The sequence below is a fragment of the Cervus elaphus genome, chromosome 13 (assembly GCF_910594005.1).
Source record: "Cervus elaphus chromosome 13, mCerEla1.1, whole genome shotgun sequence".
In the NCBI taxonomy this organism is placed as follows: Eukaryota; Metazoa; Chordata; class Mammalia; order Artiodactyla; family Cervidae; genus Cervus; species Cervus elaphus.
In genome coordinates, this window is record NC_057827.1 from 18,135,060 (window position 1) to 18,160,855 (window position 25,796).

Here is a 25,796-nt window from a genome sequence, read left to right on the forward strand (position 1 = left end):
TCCATGGGTCTATCTTGCACTTTGAATGGAACTTTCAGCCAGACATAATTTTGTAACATTGTGTTTTGGCCACGTAGAAAAGAATTGGCTTGCTGACTTAAGCAGATCTTCCAAATTTTGACGTATTTCATTATATAATATAAAAGATACCACCAAGCTCATCAGAAAAGTCTTGCAGTATTAGGAAGTTGTTCAGCTTACAGCAGAAAGTCTCCTAATTGACAAGTTTTTCCCCAAAATTCAGGTTTTAGCTTGAAGGTTTGAATTTTATCATTGGTTACAATACTATCAGTAACTATCCTTGAAAGGACAGACTCATTCTTGTTCATTTTTTGAGAAAGTGCTCGCCAAAGACCTGGGGCTTCCCAGGTGGCGCTAGTGGTAAAGAAACCTGCCTGCCAAGGCAGGAAACATAAGAGATGCGGGTTTGATCCCTGAGTCGGGAAGGTCCCCTGGAGGAGGTAAGAGCAACCTGTTTCAGTACTCTTGCCTGGAGAATCCCACGGACAGAGGAGCCTGGAAGGCTCGTCTACAGGTTGCAAAGAGTCAGACATGACTGAAGCGACTCAGCAGGCACTGCCAAGGACCAGGTCTGAAGTTTGTCAGGCACTCTTGATTAACAATGACATTCCATGAAAAAAGTGGCTAGTTCAGTTTACAGCTCTAAGAGTTGCATACGTGCTTTATCTGGAGACAGTCATCATGGCTCAGAATGCGGCAAGAGTGGTTTATGCATACTTCTCATTTCATCACATCTAACAGCAAAATGTTCCCTTTTCAAGGGTCAGGGTTTAATCATTTCATGACTCTATCAAGGACACAATAAAGTGAAAGTGACTCTTTTTTTTCCTGCTGTGCATGGTCATAAGGAATGCAATTACTATGAGTATAGTTTGTCTTAATTCATGCTAAAGCATCAGTTTTCATCACAATAGCTTTTGTATCATCAATGAAAAAGCTAAATAACATCTTACTGTTATTAAAGCATTCATTTTGACTTTGCAGTTTCCCTGGAAGGGTCTCAGGGACCCCAGGAGCCCGAGACGACACTTTTAGAACTTCTGCTTTAGCTTGCCGTTGATTCTAGAGACAATCCAACATGCTTCCGATAAACTCTCTTTTCCTGAAATCAGTTGCCAGTCACCAGTGTTCCATGTTAAAAATATTATTGTTTATGGTTAGTTGTGAGAAATGAAGCATTTCCTGCCCTATCAGTAAGTAAGGATGTCACAGGCATCAGCAATTGCAGCCCTCCAATATGAGCTGGTGAGCCCTAAGGACACCCAGGAAGGAGAAGAAGACCCGCTAGCTGGCAGGCATTAGCCTGCTACTCCCTGCTCACTCCCTACAGTGAACCCCAAGGAAGCTCAGGATGTAAAAAAACACAGGATACTGGCCCCAGAGAGATGAGGTGCATAGAAAAGGAATGATTTCAATGAGCCCAGACTCTTGCAACTTCCCATACACAGAGAAGTGCTAGATTCCTTAACGTGGGATATCTGGTTCTCTTTAATCAACAATCATCTTTTGACGTTCAGACTCCCTGGACTTTGTGGCAAAACCTCTACATAACCTGGCTCCTTCCCTCACCTCTTCAGAGCAGTTCTCCCAGGGTCACTTTAGATGCTGTCTCTTGGGCTTGAAGTCCTAAAAATTCCCACTGAATAAAACATAACTCTAACTTTTAGGTTGTGAATATTTTTTAAGTCGACAGTTGATTCAAAATGTTTAAGGAACTTTGGCGCAGTTTATAAGTAAGTTCTTCATTGTGATGATTTGCACAGTAAGTAATCAGGAAGAAGGAAAGGTTCTAAAGTTTCACTTTACTAAAATAATCTAACATTTATGTACATTCTTGGTGGTAAGTTATGTAATTCTTGGTGTTAAACAATTAAGCAAGTCTACCCCAGTCCATGAATTGTGGCAAAAGAAAGATAAGGAGACAAATATTTTCTCCCTTCTTAGGGACAATTCCAGTGACCTTTCTGAGCTAACTATGACAATCATCACTTTAGACATTAAACACTTGGATTCTGTGGGTAAGTTTTCAGCCAAGGCCACTCAGTGGTCAAACCTCTTATCCTGAATAGAGGCTCCAAAACCCAGGACTTCTTTAACTCTCCGTGCAGGGATTTCTGATAAGGACAAAAATCTAAGCCTGTGATATCTGAGGTTTATGCCTTAGAGGGCAGTCCTGCAAAATCATGGACATCACCAGTGGTTCTTTAAGAAATTTCTTTTCTGAATTCTGTCATGATGATATGATAAAATGCTGGCTCTCTATCAGCACAACATTTTTTGACATAAAGTGGTATTTTAGAGTTGGAAGAGACCTAAAGCTTGTGATCTGTCCAAATTTCTCACCACTGGGGCATGCTGGACTATAGTATGCATTTCAAATAGTACCTCCTGGGTGTTGACTTCTGATAACCTGCTTGCTGTTCATCCCAGTAAATCAAAATGTACCACATTATAAGAAACAGGCAGCTTCTTGTGTGTGTGTTAGTCATTCAGCCATGTTTGACTCTTTGCAACCCCATGGACTGTAGGCCACCAGGCTCCTCTGTCCATGTAATTCTCCAGGCAACAGTACTGGAGTGGGTTGCCATTCCCTTCTCCAGGGGATCTTCCCAACCCAGGGGTTGAACCTGGGTCTCCTGGCAGCTTCTTAGATGCCCCCAATGATCCTTGCTTCCTGATACTCTCACCCTTGTATATCCCCTTCCCCTTGTGATGAGATCTGTAACTTGCTTCCAACCAACAGAATACAGCAAAGGTGTTGGGATATTGCTTCTGTGGTCAGGTTTCCTAAGACAACGATTTCGGTCTTGCTAACAGAGTTTCTCCATTGCCTTCTAGACTTACATATTAAAAAAATATATTTATTTATGGCTGTGCTGGGTCTTTGTTGCCGCACACCAGCTTTCTCCAGCTGCAGTGACTGGAGGCTGCTCTCTAGTTCTGGTGCTTTGGCCTCTCACTGCGATGGTTTCTCTTGTGGCAGAGCATGATTTCTAGGACATGTGGGCTCAGTCGTTGTGGCTTGCAGGCTCTAGAGCTTGGGCTCAGCAATTGTGGCACATGGGTTTCGGTGCTCTGCGGCACGTGGGATCTTCCCAGACCAGGGATGGAAGCTGTGGCCGCTGAACTGGCAGGTGGACTCACGACCACTGGACCAAGGAAGTCCGAGACATGAACGTTTTGATGAGGCAAGCTGCCCTGCTGGAAAGGCCACATGGTAAGAACGGTGGGCAGGCTCTGGTCAACAGCCAGTGGGGAACTGAGGCTTTCAGACCAGTAGCCCACAAAGAGCTGAATCTGGCCAAAAACCACTGATTGAGCTTGGATGCCGATCCCTCCCTAGTTGAACCTTCAGATGAGACTCCAGCCAACAGCACCCACCCCCCCACCCAACACCTTGACTGCACCTTTGTGAGAGACCCTGAAGCAGAGGACCCTGCTAAGCTATGCTCAGATTCCTAAACCACAGAAACCCTGATAAAATATGTGTATGTGTTTTAAGCTGAGAAGTTTGGGGATTATTTGTTAGGCAACAATAGCTAACTGATACATTGTACTATATTTTATTTACCTGTTGCTTTTTTACAAAATAGGACCAGGAGTGAGCTGTTTAAGATCACTGAATACTTGTCATGTCACCAGAGAGCTTCTGGCCAGGATCCAGCCTCATGCTGAAAGGCGGGACCTGAGGCCTGCAGGATAGTTCCTAGTGATCCAGGAAGGCCTTCTGTGCCCTCCATCAGTTCCCACCTTTGGGCCTCACACTGGAACATCCACAACTATCTTTCTCCACTGAAGTATCATCTAGCTTGCAAACTAGAGGCAGCAAGCCAATTACTCCCTGGGGGCTGAAACTTCAACCTAGGAGGAAGACTATTCTACAGCAAAGGTACAAAGGCAGGAATGGGCTTCTGTGGGGCGCAGATGGTAAAGAGTCCACCTGCAATGCGGGAGACCTGGGTTGGATCCCTGGGTTGAGAAGATGATCCCCTGGAGGAGAGCCTGGCAACCCACTCCCGTATTCTTGCCTGGAGAATCCCATGGACAGAGGAGCCTGGTAGGCTACAGTCCATAGGGTCCCAATCAGTCACGACTGATGCTACTTAGCACGCAGCACAATCTAGTTCAGAAGCAGAGGTGAAAAATGTCTGAAATATCGAAGCCATGAGATAGGAAACTCTTAGGAAAAAAGAAGTTAATTGGGGAGATGCTGAACTATAAACGCACGCAGTGCACAGGGCATTCGGCCGCACACTTCATTCACTTCGGAGGCTTCAGTTTCCGCCTGTGTAGAATGAAGTCTTTGATTTTCTGTCTGGCACAATCTGAGTTGCTGGGAGCTAAATCAACTCTTAAAGAAGGGTAACAGCAATACCTGTCTCCTAAGGGGGCTGATGATATCAAATAGATAAAATGTGCAACGTGCCGCACAGCTCCTGGCGATTGCTGCTTCTCCCAGGGTGTCCCAGGTCCCTGGGGGAACAGCGCAGCCCGCACGCGGCCTGGTGGCCTGCCCCGCCCACGTGGGGCCGCGGCCCGTCGAATGACTCGGTGCAACGTGTTGGTGGCGGCGGCGGCCGCGGCCGCGGGCGGCGCGGACTCTTCCGGGCGCCGCAGCTTCCTGCCAAGCACCGCGCAGCCGCCTGGCTCCGCCGCGGGAGGACCCGGGGCAGGCCTCGGCGCCGCTGCGGGACTCGGGGCTCCGCCGCGCGCGCCCAGCCCGGCCCCCGCGCCGCCGCCCGCACCATGCGCGCCGCGCCGCCTCCCGCGCGGCTGCTGCCGCTGCTGCTCTTGCTCGCGCTCCTGGGCGCGCCCGCCGCCCGCGCCAGCAGAGCCCAGTCCGCCGGCCCTCCGCAGCCCGGAGCCGAGCGCCAGCCGCGGCCGCCGCCCGGCCCAGGGCCCGGGAACGCCACCGGCACCGGGTCCGGGGAGGCGGCGGGCGGCGGCGGCGGCTCCAACAGCAGCGGCGACGCCTTGGTGACCCGCATCTCCAGCCTGCTCCGCGACCTGCCCACCCTGAAGGCGGCCGTGATCGTGGCGTGCGCCTTCACCGCCTTCCTCATCGCCTGCCTGCTGCTGCGAGTCTTCAGGTGGGTCCGCCGCCCCTTTGCAGCCCCGCGGGCCAGCCCGGCCCGCCGCCCCGCTGTCACCGCGCCCGTGGCATCAGCGCGCACATCAGTCGCTCCGGCCCGGCGCCTGGCTGCGCTTGTGCTACCCTGGGACTCCGGCCCTGCCCCGCAGGCTTTTTCCCTGTGGCACACTAGGAGTTTTCTCCCGTTTGAACGATCAATGTACCCATATGTATATATATACAGATATGTGATCAGCCACTCAGTCATGTCCTACTCTTTGCGACCCCATGGACTGTAGCCCACCAGGCTCCTCTGTCCATGGAATTCTCCAGGCAAGAAGACTGGAGTGGCTGGCCATGCTCTCCTCCAGGGAATCTTCCCGACCCAGGGATTGAACCCGCGGCTCTTAGGTCTCCCGCATTGGCAGGTGGATTCTTTACCACTAGCGCCACTCGGGGTGGCCCATAATACGTGCATATGTATATGTAAAATTATACATATATAAAATATTGAATTCCTTTTAACTTTCCACTAATGCTTAACACTAACAGTAGTGCTTCAAATTCTGACAGCCTTACACAGATCTTATTTTTATACCCGTTTCACAGATGAAACATTTTCCGGAGAGGCAAGGTGGCTTATCCAAGTAAACTCAATGGTGGAAGTAGGATCCGAACCCAGGTCCACCTTACCCACCTTGCTACCCCACCCTCTGTTTCCTTTGAGGGTCCCTGACGTGCCACCTGCTTTTTTTCTTTTCTTTGGTTCTGCTACCAAAAAAAGCAGTGTCTGTTGGGTGGGCTGATCCCAGGATACCTTGGAGGCACACTTTTTGAGCCAGAGAGTTGGAGCTGGGCTCCAGGACGTTTGGTGGCCCTTGGTGGCCTCAGTGACTTTCTGCCTACCTCTGTGCCTGAATGAACTATCGCAGTGAAGATTCTCAGGGATGTGAGAGATCTTAGAGCGGCTGTTGTAGGTTGCTCAAGTTCAGGGAGAAAGTGTCTGGAGTAGGGCGCTGGAGAGGGCTACAGGCGATGCAGGGAGGGCTGCATTTCCCCCCATGGCTGGGAAATTCTAGTTTTTCAGGAAATGAACCAAATGTATCCTGTTACTCAGGCGGGCCTCCGGGAAATCTGGGCGTATGTGTGTCAGTTTTTCACAGCCTGTTCCCTCCCCTTCCGAGTTTACACAGAGTGTTTGGGTGTTTGATCAGCTGTTGGAGGTTTGGGGCCAGGGGCTTGTGAGCATTTTCAGGGCAGGAGCAGAAACCAGATCTGCAAAGGCAAGGTCTGGGAGCTGTCCCTTGAGGTTTGCTGTTGATCAGTGTGTGACTTGGAGGCAAGGTGTTTCTTTGTGGGTCCACAGGATTAAATATGCCTGTGGTCCTGAAAAAATGGAGAAGGGGGCACTGTGGGCCCACATTCCCCTCCTCCTTCCCCTCTCCTCCCCTCTCCTGGCTCCGGCCACATTGTTCCTCTCTGTGCTGATCCCGTGATCCCCTCTGCGCCCCATCCTTCCCCCTGCCCTCCTTCCTCTGCTTGCAAACTTCAGTGGCTCCCTGTAGCCACTACCTGGGTGTGGCATTCGGGCGCCTTGAAATTAGCCCCAGAGCACCTTGAGGCCATCCACCAGCCCTCTGGACCGCCTGTCACTTCTCTCCTTACACTCCCGGCTGCCGGCTTGTGGATTTTCCACTCCTGGGCCTGGCCCTGCTGCACGCTTGCCTTGACTGCAGGGCCCGGCTCCCACACCCCTTCCTCTGGGTTGTTTTCTTGCACATCGGAGCCAGGAGGTCATTTCCCTTCCTGGCCACCCCCAGCCCCAACCTTGTTCATCTTCCAGACGGCCCTTCTCACGTCAGGCTGGTGGCTCCTACGCTCAGCAGACGGTCCTGGAGGGTGGGCACGTCCCGTCCCGTGCCCAGGCATGGCCTGCCCATCATCGGATGTGGCCGTCATCCTTTACTGCCTTCCTGATCTCTCAGTTGCGTTGAGCATGGATGCCCCAGAGCTGCTCTGAGCCTGGGGGTTTGAAGCATTTTGCTCAAAATAGGCCGCCCAGCCCATAAGGCGGTGTACTTTTTCAGAAGGTATTTGAACTATTTTGCCAGTCTGCTCCTTATTACCCAGGAGAGGGGGGAGAACAGTCAGCAGCCTGCGGCCAGATGTGAGGGTGCGCGTCTGAGCTGGAGAGGATGGGCCCTTGCCGGCCAGTGAGCCGACTGCGGAGAGGGGGTCTGACTTCTCAGGAGAGGCCGGTATGGCTTTCTTGTGGGGTCGAGTTTCCAGGGGGGACAGTCGGCACCCCGGTTCTGATGTGGACGGGGACTTACAGCATCTGACAGCTGGGAAATGCCTTGATGGTAGATAGTCGGGCCCCATGTGCCCCTTGGTGGAGAAGAAAATTGCATCTCAGTGACAGTGTTAGTTGCTCAGTCGTGTCTGACTCTTTGTGACCCCATGGACTATAGCCCACGATGCTCCTCTGTCCCTGGGGATTCTCCAGGCAAGAATACTGGAGTGGGCTGCCATGCCCTCCTCCAGGGGATCTTCCCAACCCAGGGATCGAACCTGGATCTCTTGCATTGCAGGCAGATTCTTTACTGTCTGAACCACCAGGGAAGCCCAGGGAGTGCAGTAAGTTATGCAGTAGATTCTAGAACAGTGCAAGCCCAGGGTCTGTTCTGTGACCTTTCCACGGGACCCTGCAGGCTGCCTTCATCAGGCTCCTTGAAGGCCTGTTGCCCTGGCTGGGCACCCTCCTAGCTGCTTTGCCTGCAGTGAACACCTCCTGGCCATTCTGCCCCCCCAGTCTCCCTGAGACATCTCACCTGGGCCACACCCCTCCCCCGGGGCGCCCCCCCCCCCCACCTGCCAGTGCTTCCGGCTCACTTCGCTCTGTCTCCAGAGTCACAGCAGTGCCCTTCAGGCTGGTGTTCCCGCAGCTGACCTTCCCCATTCCCGTGCATCCCTTCTGCCCACCCATCCCCGCAGGCATAGGCTCCTTAGTGTACCTACCAGCGGGTTTTTCGCACCTGGGGTCCTGCTCCCTCTCAAGCCTCCATCTCAGCTCTGCCGGCTGCCCCAGCCCTGCTGGACGTCCGGGGGTTCTCCAGGGGTGTCTTGTGGCCTTAGGACCGCATGTCACTCTGATGATCATCTGCGTCAAGTCCCCTCTGCCGTCAAGACTTCGTGACCAGCTCACTGCTGGTTGCCTGCCTGTGCGTCACCTCCTCTGAGAAGCCCCCCAGCCCGGGCCCCCTGGTGCTCCCAGAGCACACTCGAGATTTGAATTTTCTACTCGGGAGTCAAGAGCGTCACTGAAGGTCCCGGGGGAGGGCTCCTAAGAACAAGACTGGCCCGTACTCATCTGTGCCTCTCTAACGCCTCCTGGGGCTCCAAGCTGGCATCTAATACGGATATTTTTAGCAAATGAATGAACCCCTAAGTATTTTGCCTTGTTGGTGCTTCCTAGAATGTCTCTGTGATGAGCTATGTGGCTGGTGCAGGGAGCCTGTGAGTAGGAGTTTGTCTGGATGGGGGCCACCATTTCCATGACGATGGATACGGACAAGAGGGGAAGAGGGTAGTATGTGTTATTGCTTATATAGAACCCCAGCCCACGTGTCCGTTTTCCCTGAATGAGTCACTTTACCAGACAGCAGAAAGAATATGGATCCAAGGAAACTGTTAAACTTAGAAGCAAAGAAAGGTATATACTTTTTATCAAGCAATTCCATTTCTAAGGTACACACATTGTTCACTGCGATATCTATTCTTTGCTTCAAATTTTATTACCTCAAAGAGGAAGCAAAGAGGCATGACCAATGAAGTTCAGAGCAGTTCTGTTTAATAGTGAAAATGTTTAAGTAAGCTTGGTATCTAACAGTTGGTTACATAAATTATGGTAGTCTTTATAACAGAATACTGTGCAGCTGAGAAAAATGATGTTGGTGTAACACTATATACTGTTAAGTGGATCAGGTTGCTAAAAGCTGTGTAGTATGAGCTCATCAGATAAAGAAATTTGTATATATGAATGTGCAAAGAAATTTTTGTGTGTATACATGTGACTGTGGGCGATACTTAAAAATTTTTTTTAATTGGAGGATAATTGCTTTACAACGTTGTGTTGGCTTCTGCTGTATGTCAGCATGAATCAGCCTTAGGCATACATACGTCCCCTCCCTCTTGAACCTCGCTCCTACCCCCGACCCACCCCAGCTCTCTAGGTTGTCACAGAGCGCTGGGCTAAGCTGTGTTATACGGCAGTTTCCCACTGGCTGTCTGTTTTACACACGTAAACATAATGTATGTTTCAGTGCTACTCTCTCAATTCCTACACTCTTCTTCCCCTGCCGTGTGCACACGTCTGTTCTCTATGTCCGCATGGTTCTTTATTATTTATTATGTACTTATTGTTTATGGTATATTTCTACATTGCCTGAATTTCCTTTCAATGGACATTTATTCATTTTCTCTCTGTGCACTCAACTGTTTGCTGCTCCCTGAAACGTGTTCTCCTGAGAGCCTGTGTAAGAGTCTGGGGTGGATCCCTCGCAGTGGGGCTTCTGGGTCCCAGGGGTGCTCTTAACTTGGTTTCCTCGAGGCTGTGTCAGCTTACCCTCCCACCATCAGTATCTGGGGCTCTCAGATCCTCCCATCATATCTGATGCTTAGTATTATCTCACAATGTTTTCCAACAAAAAACAGATTTTTTCCTGGGAGTGAGAACTTTCGGGGTCTGCTGTCTTAGCCCCCGGGCGTGACTGGGCACCTCTCTGCTTGCTTTTGCAGATCTCCACTTCTTTCTGAGGTTGAGCCGCCATCTCTTCCCATTCATATTCTTTTTATAATTAAATTTATCTCCCATACGTATTAATCAATCTGATGTCCCATCTGCAGAATCATTTACAGCTTTTTCATGTATTGGAATCATTATGGAAAACTATTTTAAGACTGGAGAGAAACTTGGAGGAGGGAAAGGCAGTTTTAGTACCTGCTGGTGAGGGTACCTTCGTGTGTGTGTGTGTGTGTGTGTATGTGTGTGTGCATATGTGTATGTGTGCATGTGTGTATATGTGTGCGTGCATGTGTGCGTGTGTATGTGTATGTGTGTGCGCGTGTGTACGTGCGTGTGTGTATATGTGTGTGTATGTGTGCGTGCGTATGCGTGTATGCGTGTATCTGTATGTGTGTATGCATGTGTGTGTACATGTGTATGTGTGTATGTATGTGTGCATATGTGTGTGTGCATGTATGTGTGTGTATGAGTGTGTATGTGTTATGTGTGTGTATACATGTGTACGTGTGTGTATGTGTGTGCACGTGCATATGTGTATGCGTGTATGTATGTGTGTGTACGTGTGTACGTGTGTGTATGTGTGTACATGTGTATGTGTGTATGCGTGTGTATGTGTGTATGTGTATGTGTGTATGTATGTATGGGTGTGTGTGTGTATGAGTGTGTTTGTGTGTATGTGTGTACGTGTGTATGCATGTATGTGTGTATGTGTGTGTGTGTATGTGTACATGTGCGTATGTGTGTGTATGTGCATGTGTGTATGTGTGTGCACCTGTGCACGTGTGTGTATGTGTGTGTGTGCATGTACATGTGTATGTGTGTATGTGTGTCTCTGTGTGTGTGTGTGTGCATGTGCATGTGTGCCTGTGCACGCGCGTGTGTATGTGTGTGTATGTGCGTGTACATGTGTATGTGTGTATGCACGTGTGTATGTGTGCGTATGCGTGCGTGTGCATGTGTATCTGTGTGTATGTATGTATGCATGTGTACGTGTATGTGTATGTGTGTGTATGTGTGTGTATGTGTGTGTATGTGTATGTGTATGTGTGTGTGTGTGTGTGCAGTTCTGCCTGGCTCACAGTAGACCTGCCCTCCTGGGTCTGTTACTGGTTACATGGCTATGAGAGCTGGAAGGAAATCAACAAAGAAGCTGTGTTTAGGAAGTAGAAAACTCCTCCGGGTTTGGATGTCAGGACGCCTCTCCTGGGGTTGTGTGGACCTGGGGATGATGCGTGTAAAGCCCAGTAGCTGCTGATCAGAACCATTTGCCCTCCCCCGCCCCACACTCTCTGAGATCAGGCTCTACCCTTTGAGTGCCAGGGGGCATCTGACTTTACTCTGGTGTCTCACGAGCAAGGTGGAGACAGGTCGCAGAGTGCCTCCTGAGGCCACGGGCTCCTTCCCTCGTCCTGGGGAGCTCCCGGCTCTCTTGCCAGGCCAGGTTTCCCCCAGATCTCTGTTGGCTGCATGCCCACCCCATTATTTCAAAAGCTCTGTAAAATTGTCCTATCTGAAAGGAGGGTTTGTTTTGGTGCTTCCTGGGGGATGAGGAGGAAGACAAATTCTAGGTGATCTGTTATTGCCCAGCTGTCGCACTTGGATCAATGGCAAAGATACACGCCGTCAGAGCCTGAAGACGCTGGAACCGCGGGAGCTTAGTTAATTACTAAGCCAGGTCTTTGAAAAGGAGCCAGAACATTTCCTGCTTCTCCTGGGATCCCCACATCTCCTATTGTTTGTCCTGAGAATGAAAGTTATTTAATAGAAAATATAGAAGCTTAATACTTTCAGGATTTGGGGGCAAGTATTCTGAAATGTTTTTAGTTATTGCTCATTAGTGTATACATATTATTTTAATAAATTAGAGTTTGGGGCAGGGCCCTGGTTACAAAGTTAAACCCCTTTTTATGACTTTGGGTTTGTGGTGCTTGTGTAGCACCAGGAGGTCATTTAAAAAAAATTTATTGAAGTATGACTGATTCTCAATGTTGTGTTTAATTACTGCTGTGCTGCAAAGTGACTTAGTTATACACATAGATATTCTTTATCACACTCTTTTCCGTGTGGTTTATCACAGGCTATTGAAAACAGTTCCCTGTACTGTACCTTCTTGTTTATCAGGAGGTCCTTTTTAATTGCTTGGCTAAAGTTTTGAATTAAGGGAAGAGTGATAGCTCTGAAACATATCTATCTTAGTTTTTGCTTTGCAAAATGATTTCCTTTTTTCCCTTGTTTTCCGGTTCTGTGGAGATAACACAGACATACCACGCTATGTAAGTTTCCATGGACAGCATAATGACTTGATTATTTACATCATGAAATGATGACCACAATAAACATAGTTAACATCCATCATCTCTGATAGATACCCGAAAAGGAAAGAGATAGTTTTTTTTCTTGGTAATAAGGAATTTTGTGGTCTACTCTCTTAGAGACTTGCCTGTCTATTACAGAGCAGTGTTAGCTATAGTCGCGGTTCCCGCTCCACCCCCAGGACTTACTGGTCTTCTTGGAAGTTTGTACTATGATTCAGTTCCCATGGGTGTTTAATTTTATACAGCACAGTGAAGAAACTGTTAAATAGGTCTAACCCAGTAAAAATCCAGATTAAAAGCAAAGAGGGGAGGGAGCATGCCCTTGATTGAGATCTCTACCAGGTTAAAAAAGGGACTGTCAACCAGAGTGAGGTAAGTTAGAAAGAGAAAAACAAATGTAGTACAGTAATGCATATATGTGGAACCTGAAAAAAATTGGCAAAGATGATCTTATTTACAGAGCAGAAGCAGAGACACAGATGCAGAGAAGGAAGAGAACAAATGCATGGACACCAAAGGGGAAAAGGGAGGTGGGGGAATCGGGAGATTGGGGGTTGGCGTATATACACTGTTGATGCTCCGTGTAATAGCCTCTGTTTTACACATGGTATAAACGTCCCTGATGCTGGGAAAGACTGAGGGCAGAAGGAGAAGAGGGCCATCAGAGGATGAGATGGCTGGATGGCATCACCGACACAATGGACAAACTTCGGGAGGTGGTGAGGGACCTTCGTCACCTGGAGTGCTGCAGTCCGTGGGGTCCCAAAGAGTCAGACGCGACTGGGTGACTGATCAACAGCAACAGCAGAATAAACCAGATTGCTGACGGGAACCTGCTGTATAGTCAGACCGTACCGAGAGGTCTACCTAGGGCTCTGTGCTGACCGAAATGAGAAGAAATTAAAAAAACAGGGGGTACAGGTGTACATTTGACTGGTTCGCTTTGCTGTAACAGTGGAAACTAACGCCAACGTGGTAAAACTTTCTTCCAATGAAAATTTAAAAGAAAGAGAGGAAGTCACTGCATGTGGGAGGAACAAGGTCTCTCAGTGTTTCTTTCCTGGGGCGGATTCTGCCTGCTTTGGGGTCATTTGGTCCCAAACGACCAAATATGTCTATAGACCAAAATATGTCTATTTTATCTCCCAAATTCAAATCATCTGGCAGTTTCTGGGCACGTTTTTGGTTGTCATGTTGGGTAGGGGGCATTTTGTGGCCAGAGGTGATGCTGGTGGGCACCCCCAGTGCCCAGGACAGACCCGTTCAACAGAGATGCCAGCCCCAGACACCAGTGGTGCAGGTGGGCGCCTCCTGGTAGTCTCCGTGAGCAGGTCACCTGACTTTTCTGCTTCTGCTTCCCAGGGCTAATTAAAGTGCCTGCTGCTCAGGGCTGTCGGGGTGTCTGCAGTGAGACCGGGTCCATCAAGTCCCTGGCTCACCTTTGAGCAGCCAGGCGTCTCCTATTATATTGAAAAAATGATCCTAAAAGCAGACGTAATTTATGCCCAACCTTTTGGTCTTGCTTCTGCCAGTCAATGAGGATTCAGCCATATGGCCAGGATCGTCAGACAGATGAATCTGCTTCTGGGGCTTTCAGAAATGAAACTGGTGACTCTTTAGCCTGTGTGAGCCTCCCTGGACACTGAGGACCCCACAGAGGGTCTGTCCCCCCCACTACTGAATTTCCCTGGGGAAGGAGTGCCTCATGACTGTCCTTATTAACAGGCCTGTGGGGCCCCAGGGCCTGCTGCTGAGTTCTTCTATCAAATCGGAAAGGGACGAAAATCCCTCTTTAATTTGAACCTGAGCCCTCCGGATTAGCTGACTTGCTCACAAACTCTCATGTCCACGTACCCATTGAGTCTGGGGGTTTTGCAAACACAGGCTCTTCTTGAGGTATGGCGGGCCACCAGTAGGGGTGGGGGTGGAGGTCTCCAGTGTCAGTGTCTGCAGGAAATTCTGTAAGGAGAGTGTCTCAGGAGGGAAGCCCTCCAGGATTTAAGCAGAGAAGGTTTCATGGGCTGTGAGTGGAATTTTAGTTTTGTGGCTGATGTTTTGGTTCTGTTTACAAAGGGAAATTCTGCAACCATCAGTTTAGAATCATGTTGGCATGGTTTCACTTTAAAAAAATCTGGATTTAATCTAAGGCAATCTGCCAGGAATCCAGACTTCATCCCCAGGGTGCAGGGAGAAGGCAGTCCCTTCTCGTTAGCAGGTGTGGAGCAGAAGAGGGGCTGTAGCAGAGCCTGGACAGGCTCCTCAGGCCTGGGAGGGCCTTGGGGGCTTGTACTCTCTGGGGTGTGGGGTTTCTTTGCACTCAGAACTCCATTGGTGTTGCTTCTTCTACCCATAGTGCAGATGAGGAAACTGAGGCCCAGAAATGGGAAGGGTTCCTCATGCTCACTCAGTGAGTTTGCAGGAAGAGTAAGGCTCTAGACCAGGTGTGCTAATGCTCAGCCTGGTCCTTTCTGGGCCTCCAGGATGTGGTAGGCTTGGCTTTAGCCCAGTCATCTGGGTCTCCCTGAAGCTCAGCTAAGGAGCCAGCAGACAGCATGGCCGAGTGGATGGAGAGATCCTTCCAGTGTGTTTAATGAGACCGACTGGAGAAGTAAATGGCAACCTGCTCCAGTATTCTTGCCTGGAGAATTCCATGGACAGAGGTACAGCCCATGGGGTCAAAAAGAGTCGGACGACTGAGTGACTAACACTTTCACTGGAGGACTAGAAGTGGTGGAAGAAAAAGTCAGGGTGAGGGGTTTCCAGTTCAGTTTGGGAGAGGGGATGATGCCTTTGTGTGATTTTGCTTGGCAGGTTAAAAACAGTCCAATTCTGTAGGGAGTCATGTGTCAAAAGCAGTACTGAGAAGTTGCAAAAGGACCTATCAAAGCCCCAGGGACTTTGGTGGGGGACACAGTGGTCAGGGAAGGGCCGACTCACTGCCGCATGGCAGGGGCACACGGATGCTGAGAGGGTCACTGAAGACGTGTGTCACAAGCACAGCGACCCCAGAATTTCCGGGCTGTGTGTGGGCCCCGTGGGTCCACCAGAGAGTCCCTCCTGGTCTTCGTGCTGCTGCCCGTGAACCAGCGGAGCTGCCCTGAGGGGCTTCCTCCCCCTGCCTTTAGCCTCACTGCCCTCGCCTGGCACCTCCCGTGTGGGCAGAGTGGACCCAACCCTTTGCAAACACACTTGGGGAGCTGGAGGGAGGAACAGGTCTTGGGACATTTGCTGTTAGCAGGCACATTTCACGTGACTCTCAAACAGGTCAGACTGGGGCATGCTTCTTTTTTTCTTGGACGGATGAGAGGTGGATCTGTCCCCCAGGGACCGGGGGAAGGAACGGGGAGCGGGTGGAGGTGTCACCCTGAGGTGTTATGAAGAAGAGCCCCAAGGCCCGTCTTTGAGCTGGTTGGGGTTTGCTGGCCTGTGTTGCCTCTGGTCCTGTGTGAATGGAAGCCCCAGGAACACGGGGCCTTTGGGGCTCCAGGCGGGTGTTGAGCTCAGCTGACGATGGTGTCACTTTGTTAGTCCCTTGGAGACGGTGCCAGGAGAGGAAAGGAACTGCTCAGCTGTACAGGTGATGACCAGCACCTCTTCATGGTGCTGGAGCTGCTGCTGAGCAGATCCCAGACCTCAGGTGACCATGCGTACCAGTCCGCCTCTCTGGGCCCATGATTTTAACTGTATTGTTCTCTATCACTCATGCGTGGCACCCAGGGCCAACTAAACCATGGTCAGGAAGCTAAGTCAGAGGTTGCAGACTGATGGCCCACAGGTGTGTTTTTGTGTTTTGTTTTGATCAGCACACCGTTTTAATTTTTTTCTTAGAGTTGATTTGAAGTGTTTTAGGTGTACAGAAAAGTGATTTAGTTAAACACACACACACATCTATATATTCTTTACCAGATTCTTTTCTGTTATGGGTTATCACAGGGTATGGTAAGTCCCCTATATATGAACCAAGTTGCAAACTTTCTAAAATGCATGCATGCATCTGCATGTCCAGTCACATCAGGCGTGAGCGACCCTGCACCTGGCCCTCCGTCTCCTGTTGCCGACGACGCTTCAGCTCTATCGACTCCCAGCTCCGCTCCCTCCTCCATCAGGAAATGTTCTGGCCGGCTCACTCCACGCCAGCCCCTGTAGGCCAGCTTTTGTACTGACTACTGTACTTTTCAAGTCCTATACTCTAAGATTAAAAATGTTTTCTTTATTTTTTGTGTTAGTTTCTGATGTATTATTTGTGTGAAGAATATTATAAACGTATTGCAGTACAGGGCTGTATCGCCGATTGTGTTAGTTGGGTCCTGAGGCTAACTTTGTTGGACTTATGAACAAATTGGACTTACGTGCTCTTGAAATGGAACTTGTTTATGTGTAGAGGACTTACTGTGGTGAATATAATTCCCTGTTGGTAACTGTTTGTTTTCTAAGTCTGTGAATTTATTTCTGTTTTGTAAATAAGCTAATCTGTGTCATTCTTTTAGATTCCACATAAACACACAGTGTTTTTAACAACTGAGATAATTGAGAACACTTCAAATTGGGAGTCTTCACATGAATATCCAGATCTGCTTTTTTCAACAGATGGGAATATTTATGGAAACACGAGGCCCCTGTAGCGAGTGAGAATAATGGTGTGCGGGGGTGGAAGGAGCTGGGTAGGTGCGATCCCATCTCATCTGGGTTTGCGAGACCCAGTCTTTGCGTCTTCTTGACCCCAGGGCGGAGCGTTGGCTGCACTGCGCCTGTGCCTTCCGGCTCGGGGCGTTTGCGTGGTTCCTCTTGCCGGGTGCTGCACTGGCGCAGAGAGCCCGGAGAGGTGGGGAGGGGAGGCCCTGGGTCAGGGGTCGGAAGGCTCTGCAACACCTGCATTCTGCAGGGCTTGGCCGGAGCCCTGTTAGCGATGGGCTGCCCGAGGACCTAAAGCTCCTGCTTCTCTTGTCTTCTGTGACCGAGGGCCTCAAGTTGCCTCTCTGGAGCGGAGCCAGGTGAGATTCAGATCACCCCGGGCCTGGGCTCGGTTAAGCCGCTTTCAAAGGAAGGTGATGGGCAGAGCTTGGGGGCCGTGCCCCAGGCAGGATGGGGAGGAGGCCAGTGACTGGGAATTGTCCCCCAGTCCCCAGCCTTCCTTGGTGGCTCAGACGGTAAAGAGTCTGCCTGCAGTGCGGGAGACCCAGCTTGGATCCCTGGGTCAGGAAGGTCCCCTGGAGGAGGAAATGGCAACCCACTCCAGCATTCTTGCCTGGAAGATCCCTTGGATGGAGGAGCCTGGCAGGCTACAGTCCATGGGGTCGCAGAGAGTCAACACGACTGAGCGACTTCCCTTTTCACTTCCCCAGCCTTGGGTTTGCCACTGATCCCGGGGTTGATGCCAGGCCGTTGCCCCTTCTTGGGAGACGTAGCACTATTGTCGCTGTCTCTCCTGCGCCTGCTTCTTCCCGCCGTGGTGGGGCTGGAAAGTGGGTTTGGGGGTCGTGTTCTTTTTCCAAGCTTGCTTGGCTGTCTAGGGAAGGCTCAGTTATGTCACGTCCCGAGGGAGAAGATGTAGGGTAGAGGTCAGAGGTTAGGCACTTCCCTGGTGGACCAGTGGTTAAGAATCTGCCTGCCACTGTGGTTGACGCGAGTTTGATCCCTGGTCCGGTGACTAAAATCCCACGTGCACGTAAGTCCGCGTGCCACAACCACTGAAGCCTGTGCGATTGCCCTGCAACAGAGACCCAGTGCAGCCAAAAACATTAAAAACAGGAAAGGCCTGTGTCCTCAGGGCCTCGGAAGCTTCGGCCCAGCGTGAAGGCGGGCAGCTGACTCTCAGCAGCTGCTCGATTCGGCCTCTCCCTTACACATTCCGTTTTCATCTTCTTTATTAATTTTCCAAATGTCAAAGGTGGCGTGTTCCTTGGAACGAGTAGTGTGGTTTCAGCAGAAAGCTGGCCCTTGGGCCATAGAGCTGTTGACTTTACTGGGCTTCACAGCGGGCACAGCTCGGGTGGAGGAGAGGCCAGAGATGCTGGGTTTGGCTCTTCCTGTCAGCAGGTGAGCAGGAGGCGGCAGGCAGCCTCTGGGTGGGATGAGGCCGTGGGGGGGCGTCACGGGCCATGGGCCTCTCCAGGGAAAGGGCCTCCTGCCTGAGAGGCAGGCCTGACACACCCCTGGCCTGTTTAAATCTTTACCTGAATTACTGCCTTTGAATTTTATTTACTTGTTTTTGTGTTTTAAAAATAGCTCATATATTCACATGGCTTGAAATTCATGAGGAGCCAGGGTGCACAGTGACCAGGCTCCTTCCCAGCCCTGTCCCTGGGCCACCCAGCTTCCTTCTCCGGATGCTGTCAGCTTCTTGTGACTCTTTTGAGAGAGATTTTATAAATACAGAAATGAATGAATGTGGTAGATATGCATGCATACAGATATATCTATCTTTCCTGTTATTTTTTAGTATTTATTTATTTGGCTGTGTCAGGTCTTAGCTGTGGCACACAGGCTCTTCCTCGCATCCTGTGGGATGTTTTGGCAGTGCGCGGATTCTCTAGTTATGGCACACGGTCTCCAGAGTGTGTGGGCTCCAGCAGTTGCAGAACAGGGGCTTCAGTTGTTCCGAGGTTCATAGGATCTTAGTTCCCCGACCAGGGATCGAACCTGCGTCCCCTACATTGCAAGGCGGATTCTTAACCACAGAACCACCAGGGAAGTCCCTCTCTTTCTCCTGTTTTTAATGACAGCTTCGTAAGATGTCACATGCCTTGCAGCTCACCCATTTAAAGTGCCCAGATCATGGTTTTGTAGTGCGTTCACGGAGTTGTGCACCATCTCCTCGGTCAGTGGTAGAAGATCGTTCCAGAAAGAAATGCGAGCTCGTTTGCACTCACTCCCTGTCTCCCTCCCACCCCCCCCCCCCCACCACGGTGAGATCTGCTCCTGGAAACCCAGCTGCACTTGGCAGGTGGCCAACGTGGATACGAAATTCAGGTTCAAGGTGAGGACTTGGCCGGAGGCTCCCAGACAGAGGAGTTGGAAGGACTGAGGTGGAGTCAAGGCTCTGGACACTCAGCCTGTGGATCCAATAGCTGTGCCCCCAGATTGAACTTCTGGCAGTAGACGAGCCCATTCGGCTTTGCGTTCTTCTGTGTGTCTTCGCAGGGGAGGCTGGGCGAGCAGGCCCCTGTCCACGCTGGTCCTCTGGGCTCCCCTCGCGTCCCAGCCTCCAGGGCGCATGGGGAGACCAGCTTCTGAGCAGCCGTCCAGCGAGCCTTTGAGTAAACAAACCCTCTGGCTGTAGGATTACATTTCAGAGGAAAGGAATTGGGACTTCTCCTCTGTCTTGTTAGAAATGTGTGTTTCGGCCCCAGTGGAAGGGTCCTTTGTCTCTTCTAGAGCTTCTCTGGTCTTGCTGGGTCCTGTGGAGCACAACACAGGCATTTGTTTTAAACCGCCGTTCGCTGTCTCTCTCTGGAGGCCTCCTGGTCTCGCAGGACCTGGCACCAGAAGAGAAAAATTATGGCCACAGAGGGGCGTGCTGTTTGGGTGTGCTGTTGAGCATGGGCCAGCCATGTCATTTCTCACTTCCCTTCCTTGTTCCCTGAATCTCCCCGCTGTTGGGCAGGGGGTGCTGTGGCTGTTGTGGCAAGCTGCTCTCCTGCTGGTCTTCCCCTCTCCCCGCGGCTGCCCCCAGGTCCAGAGGAAGCAGGTCCATAACTAGAGACACCAGGATAGGAACCCAAGTCTGACTCTGGCCCGGGCCTCTGTCTAGAACCAGATGCTCCCTCTCGAGCTGTGTCCCAGAGGCCGACCCACTGCCCCTTGGGGACTCTCAGGGAACTTCAGCTTCCCTGTAGCCACGTCCCCTTTGCCCTTTCCTCAGACCAGGGTGCTGGTGAATAGCCCCGTGGGAAGGGGCTGTTGGTCATTTTGGAAAACCAGTTGACCGGTAGGCCCTGATCGAGAACTTGGATGGCATCGTCACCGAGATCCTTCACATGTATGGTTCTTTGCCTCTAGAACCAGAAATACAAGGGTCCTGGGGTTTTAAAGCGCTTGACAAAATGGGAAAATTCTACTTACACGCGGGTTTGTTGTTAAAATTTGGGAGAATCAGAAGACGGTGTTTATCATCACAGCTATGCCTACGTTCCTTTGAGACCCGGTGACGGTCAGAGTTCCTTGGTTGTGTGTGACCGAAAGCCCTGGCTGGACGGGCTTTGGTGACGATGAGGGTAGTTTGTTGGTGTCAGGAGGGCTGGCGTCATAGGAGATTTGGAGCAGGGTCTCTCCCTCCAGTCTCTCCTGTTCCATGTTGGTTTATTTTCCGTTTCTTTTAAAACAAAAACAAAAACAACTTTTATTTGCATTTTTTTTGTGCCATTTATTCCCGGGCCGTTAAGTTTTTATTTCTTGAGTATCTTCCAGGGTATCTTTTTCTCCGGTCTGACCCCCTCTTCCGGTTTAGGAACACTCTGTTCTTTTTCAGTGTGGGTCCTCTATGTGTGGCAGGGAGAGCTCAGGCTGATCCGACCCTGGGTTCTGTCAAGTCCTCCTGCTCTGCGTCTTGGGGGCTTGGTTTGCCTGGACCTGCTCCATGAGCAGAGAATCTGCATCTAAGCGTGTAAATTCAGCACCACTCTCTGCATTTCTGAGCTTGTGCTGTCAAAATTCAGCACTCTTTTTGCACCAGCGACCCTTCATCCAGCCCCACTGTTTGGCCCTTGCACGCCTGCCAGCTCTACCATTGTGTCACTGGAATGACACACATCTCGCCTTTGAAATCACATCCGTCACGTTCATGGTGGTTTTCCAGATGTGCATGCTCTTCATGGCCTGAGCAGCTTCACGGGTGTTCTTAAAGTGAACGCGGAGATTTGAACCTCTTGATTTACATGATTTTGTGGGGTTTTCTGGGTCAGGTGAATAGCAAACCGTTTTTAGAGGTCACCTCAGAGACTGCTTACCGGAAAAGGATATTTTCCATTTCTAGAAGGTGGCGAGGTGGCTCTTACTTGGGTGATCCCCTGCCTCCTTTCCTGCCTGCCTAGCAAAGGTCACTGGCTCTGATTAGTCACATACTCCCTCCAACCTTCCAGTCATGGCCTCGGGGTTGCAATTCACTGATTTTGACTCAGACTTAAGGCCCAGGTCCACTCCTGGAACTGGGGGTGTGGCCAGTGGTCAGGCCTCCTCATCCCCTAGGGACCATGGGGCAGGGGGATTCACAAAGGATACAGATGCCCAAAGGAGGGAGGAGATGGAGGATGGCCTGTCCCAAACCAACTCATGTCTGGAGGGAGTCAGCATTAGAAAGAGTTTATTATAAGCAGTCTGCCCCGATTGCTTTGAAATAGGAATGTGTGAGCTGTGTTAAGCAACAAGTTGCAGAAAAATGTATACCAAGGGCAGAGCGTTTCCTGGTGTTAAAGTTAAGTGGAGGCGGACTCTAGTGGAGTGTGGAGTGAGCTTGCAGAAAGAGTGAGTGGAGAACTGGAGCCTTCCTCTTGGCCGGCGTGAGGTGGTTCAAGGTGACCTTCCAGGGAGGTTTGTGCTGCGGCAGCCCTTGGTTCTCTGTCGTGGGGACATCGACCTCTCTGAGCAACACAGAGATAGCATTTCTGCCTTATGTGTGTGCGTGTGTGCTGGGTCCCTTCAGTCCTGTCCGACTCTGTGTGACACCATGGATTGCAGTCCACCAGGCTCCTCTGTCCATGGGATTCTCCAGGCAAGAATACTGGAGTGGGTTTCTATGCCCTCCTCCAGAGGATCCTCCCAATCCAGGGACTGAACCCGTGTCTCTTGTGTCTAACCTGCATTGGCTGATGGGTTCCTTACCACTAGCATCACATGGGAAGCCCGTTGCCTCATAGGATGATTTATGTTTTGCGCGTGATCTTAATGTTAATTGGTTAGCTGGCACTCAGGAGGAGCTCACCTCTTAGGAAAAAGACGAGTTAGACCAGAGATCCCCAACCCTAACTGGCTCATGCCTGTTAGGAACCTGGTTGTGCAGCAAGAGATGAGCAGTGGGTGAAATCAAAACTACTTTGCCCCTCCCCACTTCCATGGAAAAATTGTCTTCCATGAAGCTGGTCCCTGGTGCCAAAAAGGTTGGCGATGGCTGTGTTAGGGCATTCTGAAGAGACAGCAGGCCTCGGAGCAGTTGTATACGCTTTCAGCGAGTCTGTTTCCCCTTATCTCACGTCTTCCTCCCCGAGGCAGAATGACTCCGTTCTCTGACTCCAGGACAGTGAGGCTCAAGAGTCAGAGGGTCTGCAGGAAATGCCGATCGACCCTGTGCATGCATTTCCCTGCTTCTGACTCACACACGGTAAGGAAACAGCCCACCTTTCAATCTGAGAAGCACGCGAGCCACCCCCACCCCTGCCCCATCCCTGCCGACTCCAGCTGTATGCCATGGTCTCCCTCCAGAGCTCTCTTCTGCCAGCCTCACAGCTCCTGCCACGGGTGAAGCTGAGTCTTTCAACATGTCCCAACCCTGGTTTCCCCTTGTTAACAGACCCAGTAGCAAAACAGCAGGAATTACTCCTCTTTTGTGAAGGGTGTCGTGTCTCAGAGAGTTGTTGGGAATGCAGCGTCTTCATTGTTTCAGAGCTGGTGTTTGATGTATGCGTGAGGGTTCTTGCAGAGGGTTATTAGATGGGGTTCTGCAGAGAAATGGAACCAAGAGAGTGTGTGTGTGTTGTGTATGTGTGTGTGTGTGTGTACACATACAGGCCAGAAATCTAAGAAGAGCTAAGATTTCAATTAGGCAGGAAGGCAGGAAAAAAAAAAGTGTGATGTCCCAGCCCCCAGGCAGAGGAATTCTCTCTTCCTTGTGTGAGGTCAGTCCTTTTTGTCTATTCAGGCCTTTGACTCACTGGGTGAGGCCCAGCTGCACTGGGGAGGGCAATATGGTTTGCTCAGTCTACTGATTCCAGGATCACTCTCAAGGACACATTCAGAAATAGTGCTTAAGTGTTTATTGAGGTACCCTGTGGCCCAATCAAGTCAATGCATAAAATTAACTGTCACACTTTTGGTGTAATCTTGAGGTTTAAAATTATCTTCTCAGGTGACCTGGTTTGGAGTGGCTGGTGTTAAGTAAGTAGGCCATGGTGTTCTAGAGGCTGGGTTGTGTTCCAGCTTCTCCCATGGGTAAGTGTTCAGGGGTCTTATTTTAAGCTCAGTAGGTTAATTTTCTCATCACAAGACTCTGTAAAAGCAGTCAGGAAGAAGGAAGGTGATTCTGTGGGTGATGGGGATTCATTCCCGCGAAGCAGGGCTGAAGTCAGAGCCCCCAGAACCTTCTCCCAGGGTCAGCAGCCAGTCCTGCTCCAGAACCAGTGACTAAGTCAGATTTCAGGTTCCAAGTGCAGCCTGAGGTTTACTGTCCAGATTTTGCATTCTGTCAGCCTCATGATGTTTGAAACATGGTTCCCAACAGTGGTGACTTCATCCAGAAATCACCTGGGTGCTAGTCTCTCTGGGCATCTATGGGATCCTTCTTGAGCCGTCGGGTCCATGGGCTGTCTCCTGGTCTAGTGTTCCGGAGGCTTTGGCAGGCGTGTGTGCCCAGCGGGCAGCCCTGCTCTGCACACAGCTACCAGAAGGGCAGGTCCTTTGCAAAGTCAGGTGATCCTCCCAACAGCTGTGACCCATCAAGGTGGAGATAGGAGACTTCCGGAGAAAGGAGTGGTGTGTGGGTCAGCATACTTTCGGGGCTTGACCCTAGTCTAGAGGGCTCAGGGGTGGGTGGTTTTCCTTGTGGCTTTATCGTGGGTTGCCTGGGGCGTATGGAGCCATTTCTGGGCTTAAATGTCTCCATCCGGTGTTGGAGGTTAAATTGGGCAGGGTTTGTAACTCCTCTGAGGCAGAATAAAAAGATCTATTTTACTCCATTGCCAGGAGGTGGAGGGAAAACAAGAATCTTGATGGTGAGAATCTGGACTAGCGGGGTTTATCACGTTAGCATTTAAGCTCCCACACAAATCTGCTTCCAAAATACTGCTGTCCTGTGGCCCTCTTATCTCTTAACCACCTGGCGTGGCGTTTGCACCTTGCTGCATCATGCTTGAAATCCATGTGGTTTCACACACACACACACACACACACACACACACACACACACACACTGCCTGTGATGGAAGCAGGATGACAGATTGCTTTGTAATGAGGCTAGGGGGTTGTCAGGCTGTATACCTGATGCCCCAAAGTCTCTACCGAGAGAACCACGGGCAGCAAATACTGTCGGCTATGTAGGCTTTATGTCAAAGGTGTAGATAAATATATATATTTTCTATGTAAATAATCCTTTCACAAACCATGTTTTTGATGAATAATACTAGGCAAGAAAAGAGCTTCCCTGGGCTTCCCTTGTGGCTCAGACAGTGAAGAATCTGCCTGTAATGGTGGAGACTCTGGTTCGATCTCTGGGTTGGGAATATCCCCTGGAGGAGGGCATGGCAACCCTCTCCAGTCTTCTTGCCTGGAGAATTCCATGGACAGAGGAGCCTGGCGGGCTACAGTCCATGCGGTTGCAAAGAGCTGGACACAACCGAGGGACTAACACTCTCTTTCTTCAAGAAAAGAGCAAGTTGCTGTTCCTAAGAAATTCTTACTTGAAGGTGAACTTCTGTCTTCACTGTTTTGCAAACTTCTTGAGGAGTTTTGTGCGCTGGGGACAAAGAGACCCTGCACGTATCTTTGACATGGTCTCTATGCGCACATGGCTTATGGCCTGTGGGAAGCATGTTTAGAGAATATGATTCTTCAGTGCCCTATTTGTGATTTGGGGGTGGTGGTGGTTTGACTGGTTTCTCATAGACAGTTTCAATTTTTTTTTTTTAAGAGGGACATCAGAGGATACAAGGCATTTGGGATAAAGTTCAAAATAGTGGGGAAATAAATGCCTAGAGCATCAGTAGTCATAAAACAATATTGTTCCCTGTGGCATCATAAACTCTCAGCGTGGCCTAATCAATGCTGCATGCTTCATATAGAAGGTCTGACACTAGAGACCTTGCTCAGCAATTTCCCGGGGGCCCCTGGTGACTGTCTACCATCCCAGAGGTAAAAGCCTAGGGTTACAGCTCCCGATGCTCGTAAATCCTTGTGACGGAAGCAGTACTGATGTGTCCAAGTCCTTGTCATATGAGAGAGGCCGTAGCGCATTTAGCTCCTCTTTGTTGATTCGTTTTTTAAAATTTATTTGTTTGGCTGTGCTGGGTCTTAGTTGTGGCACACAGGATCTTTTAGCTGGGGCATGTGGGCCCTAGTTTCCCTACCAGGGGTTGAACCCCAGCCCCCCTGCACTGGGAGCGCGGAGTTTTGGCCACCGGACCACAAGGGGAGTCACTCCCTGTTGATTCACTTCACCAGCAGTCCTGTTTGCCGAGAGCCTGCTGCGTGGGCTTATTGAATGCCTCGTCTCACTTCATCCTCCCTGGGCTGTGAGGCACAGACCCTGTCCTCAGCCCATTTTGTTTATGAGGACGCTGAGGCCTCGGGAGATTGACCGACTGGCCTGTGACCACACAGGTAGAAGGTGGCCCAGCCTGGGTTCTGATTGCCCGGGCCGGCCCGTGGGCAGCACACACGGCGG

The 25,796-nt window shown here is 50.4% G+C and overlaps 1 protein-coding gene across 1 annotated transcript in view; it reads left to right on the forward strand.

The window, feature by feature from the left end:
- Positions 1-4,576: 4,576 nt before the first annotated feature.
- Positions 4,577-25,796, forward strand: part of FAM174B (family with sequence similarity 174 member B) — a 40,989-nt gene continuing 19,769 nt past the window's right edge. The window contains exon 1 of the mRNA XM_043922235.1: positions 4,577-5,111. Coding sequence (XP_043778170.1) covers positions 4,768-5,111 — 344 coding nt within the window. The 5' untranslated portion in view covers positions 4,577-4,767. The remainder of the gene's footprint in view (positions 5,112-25,796) is intronic.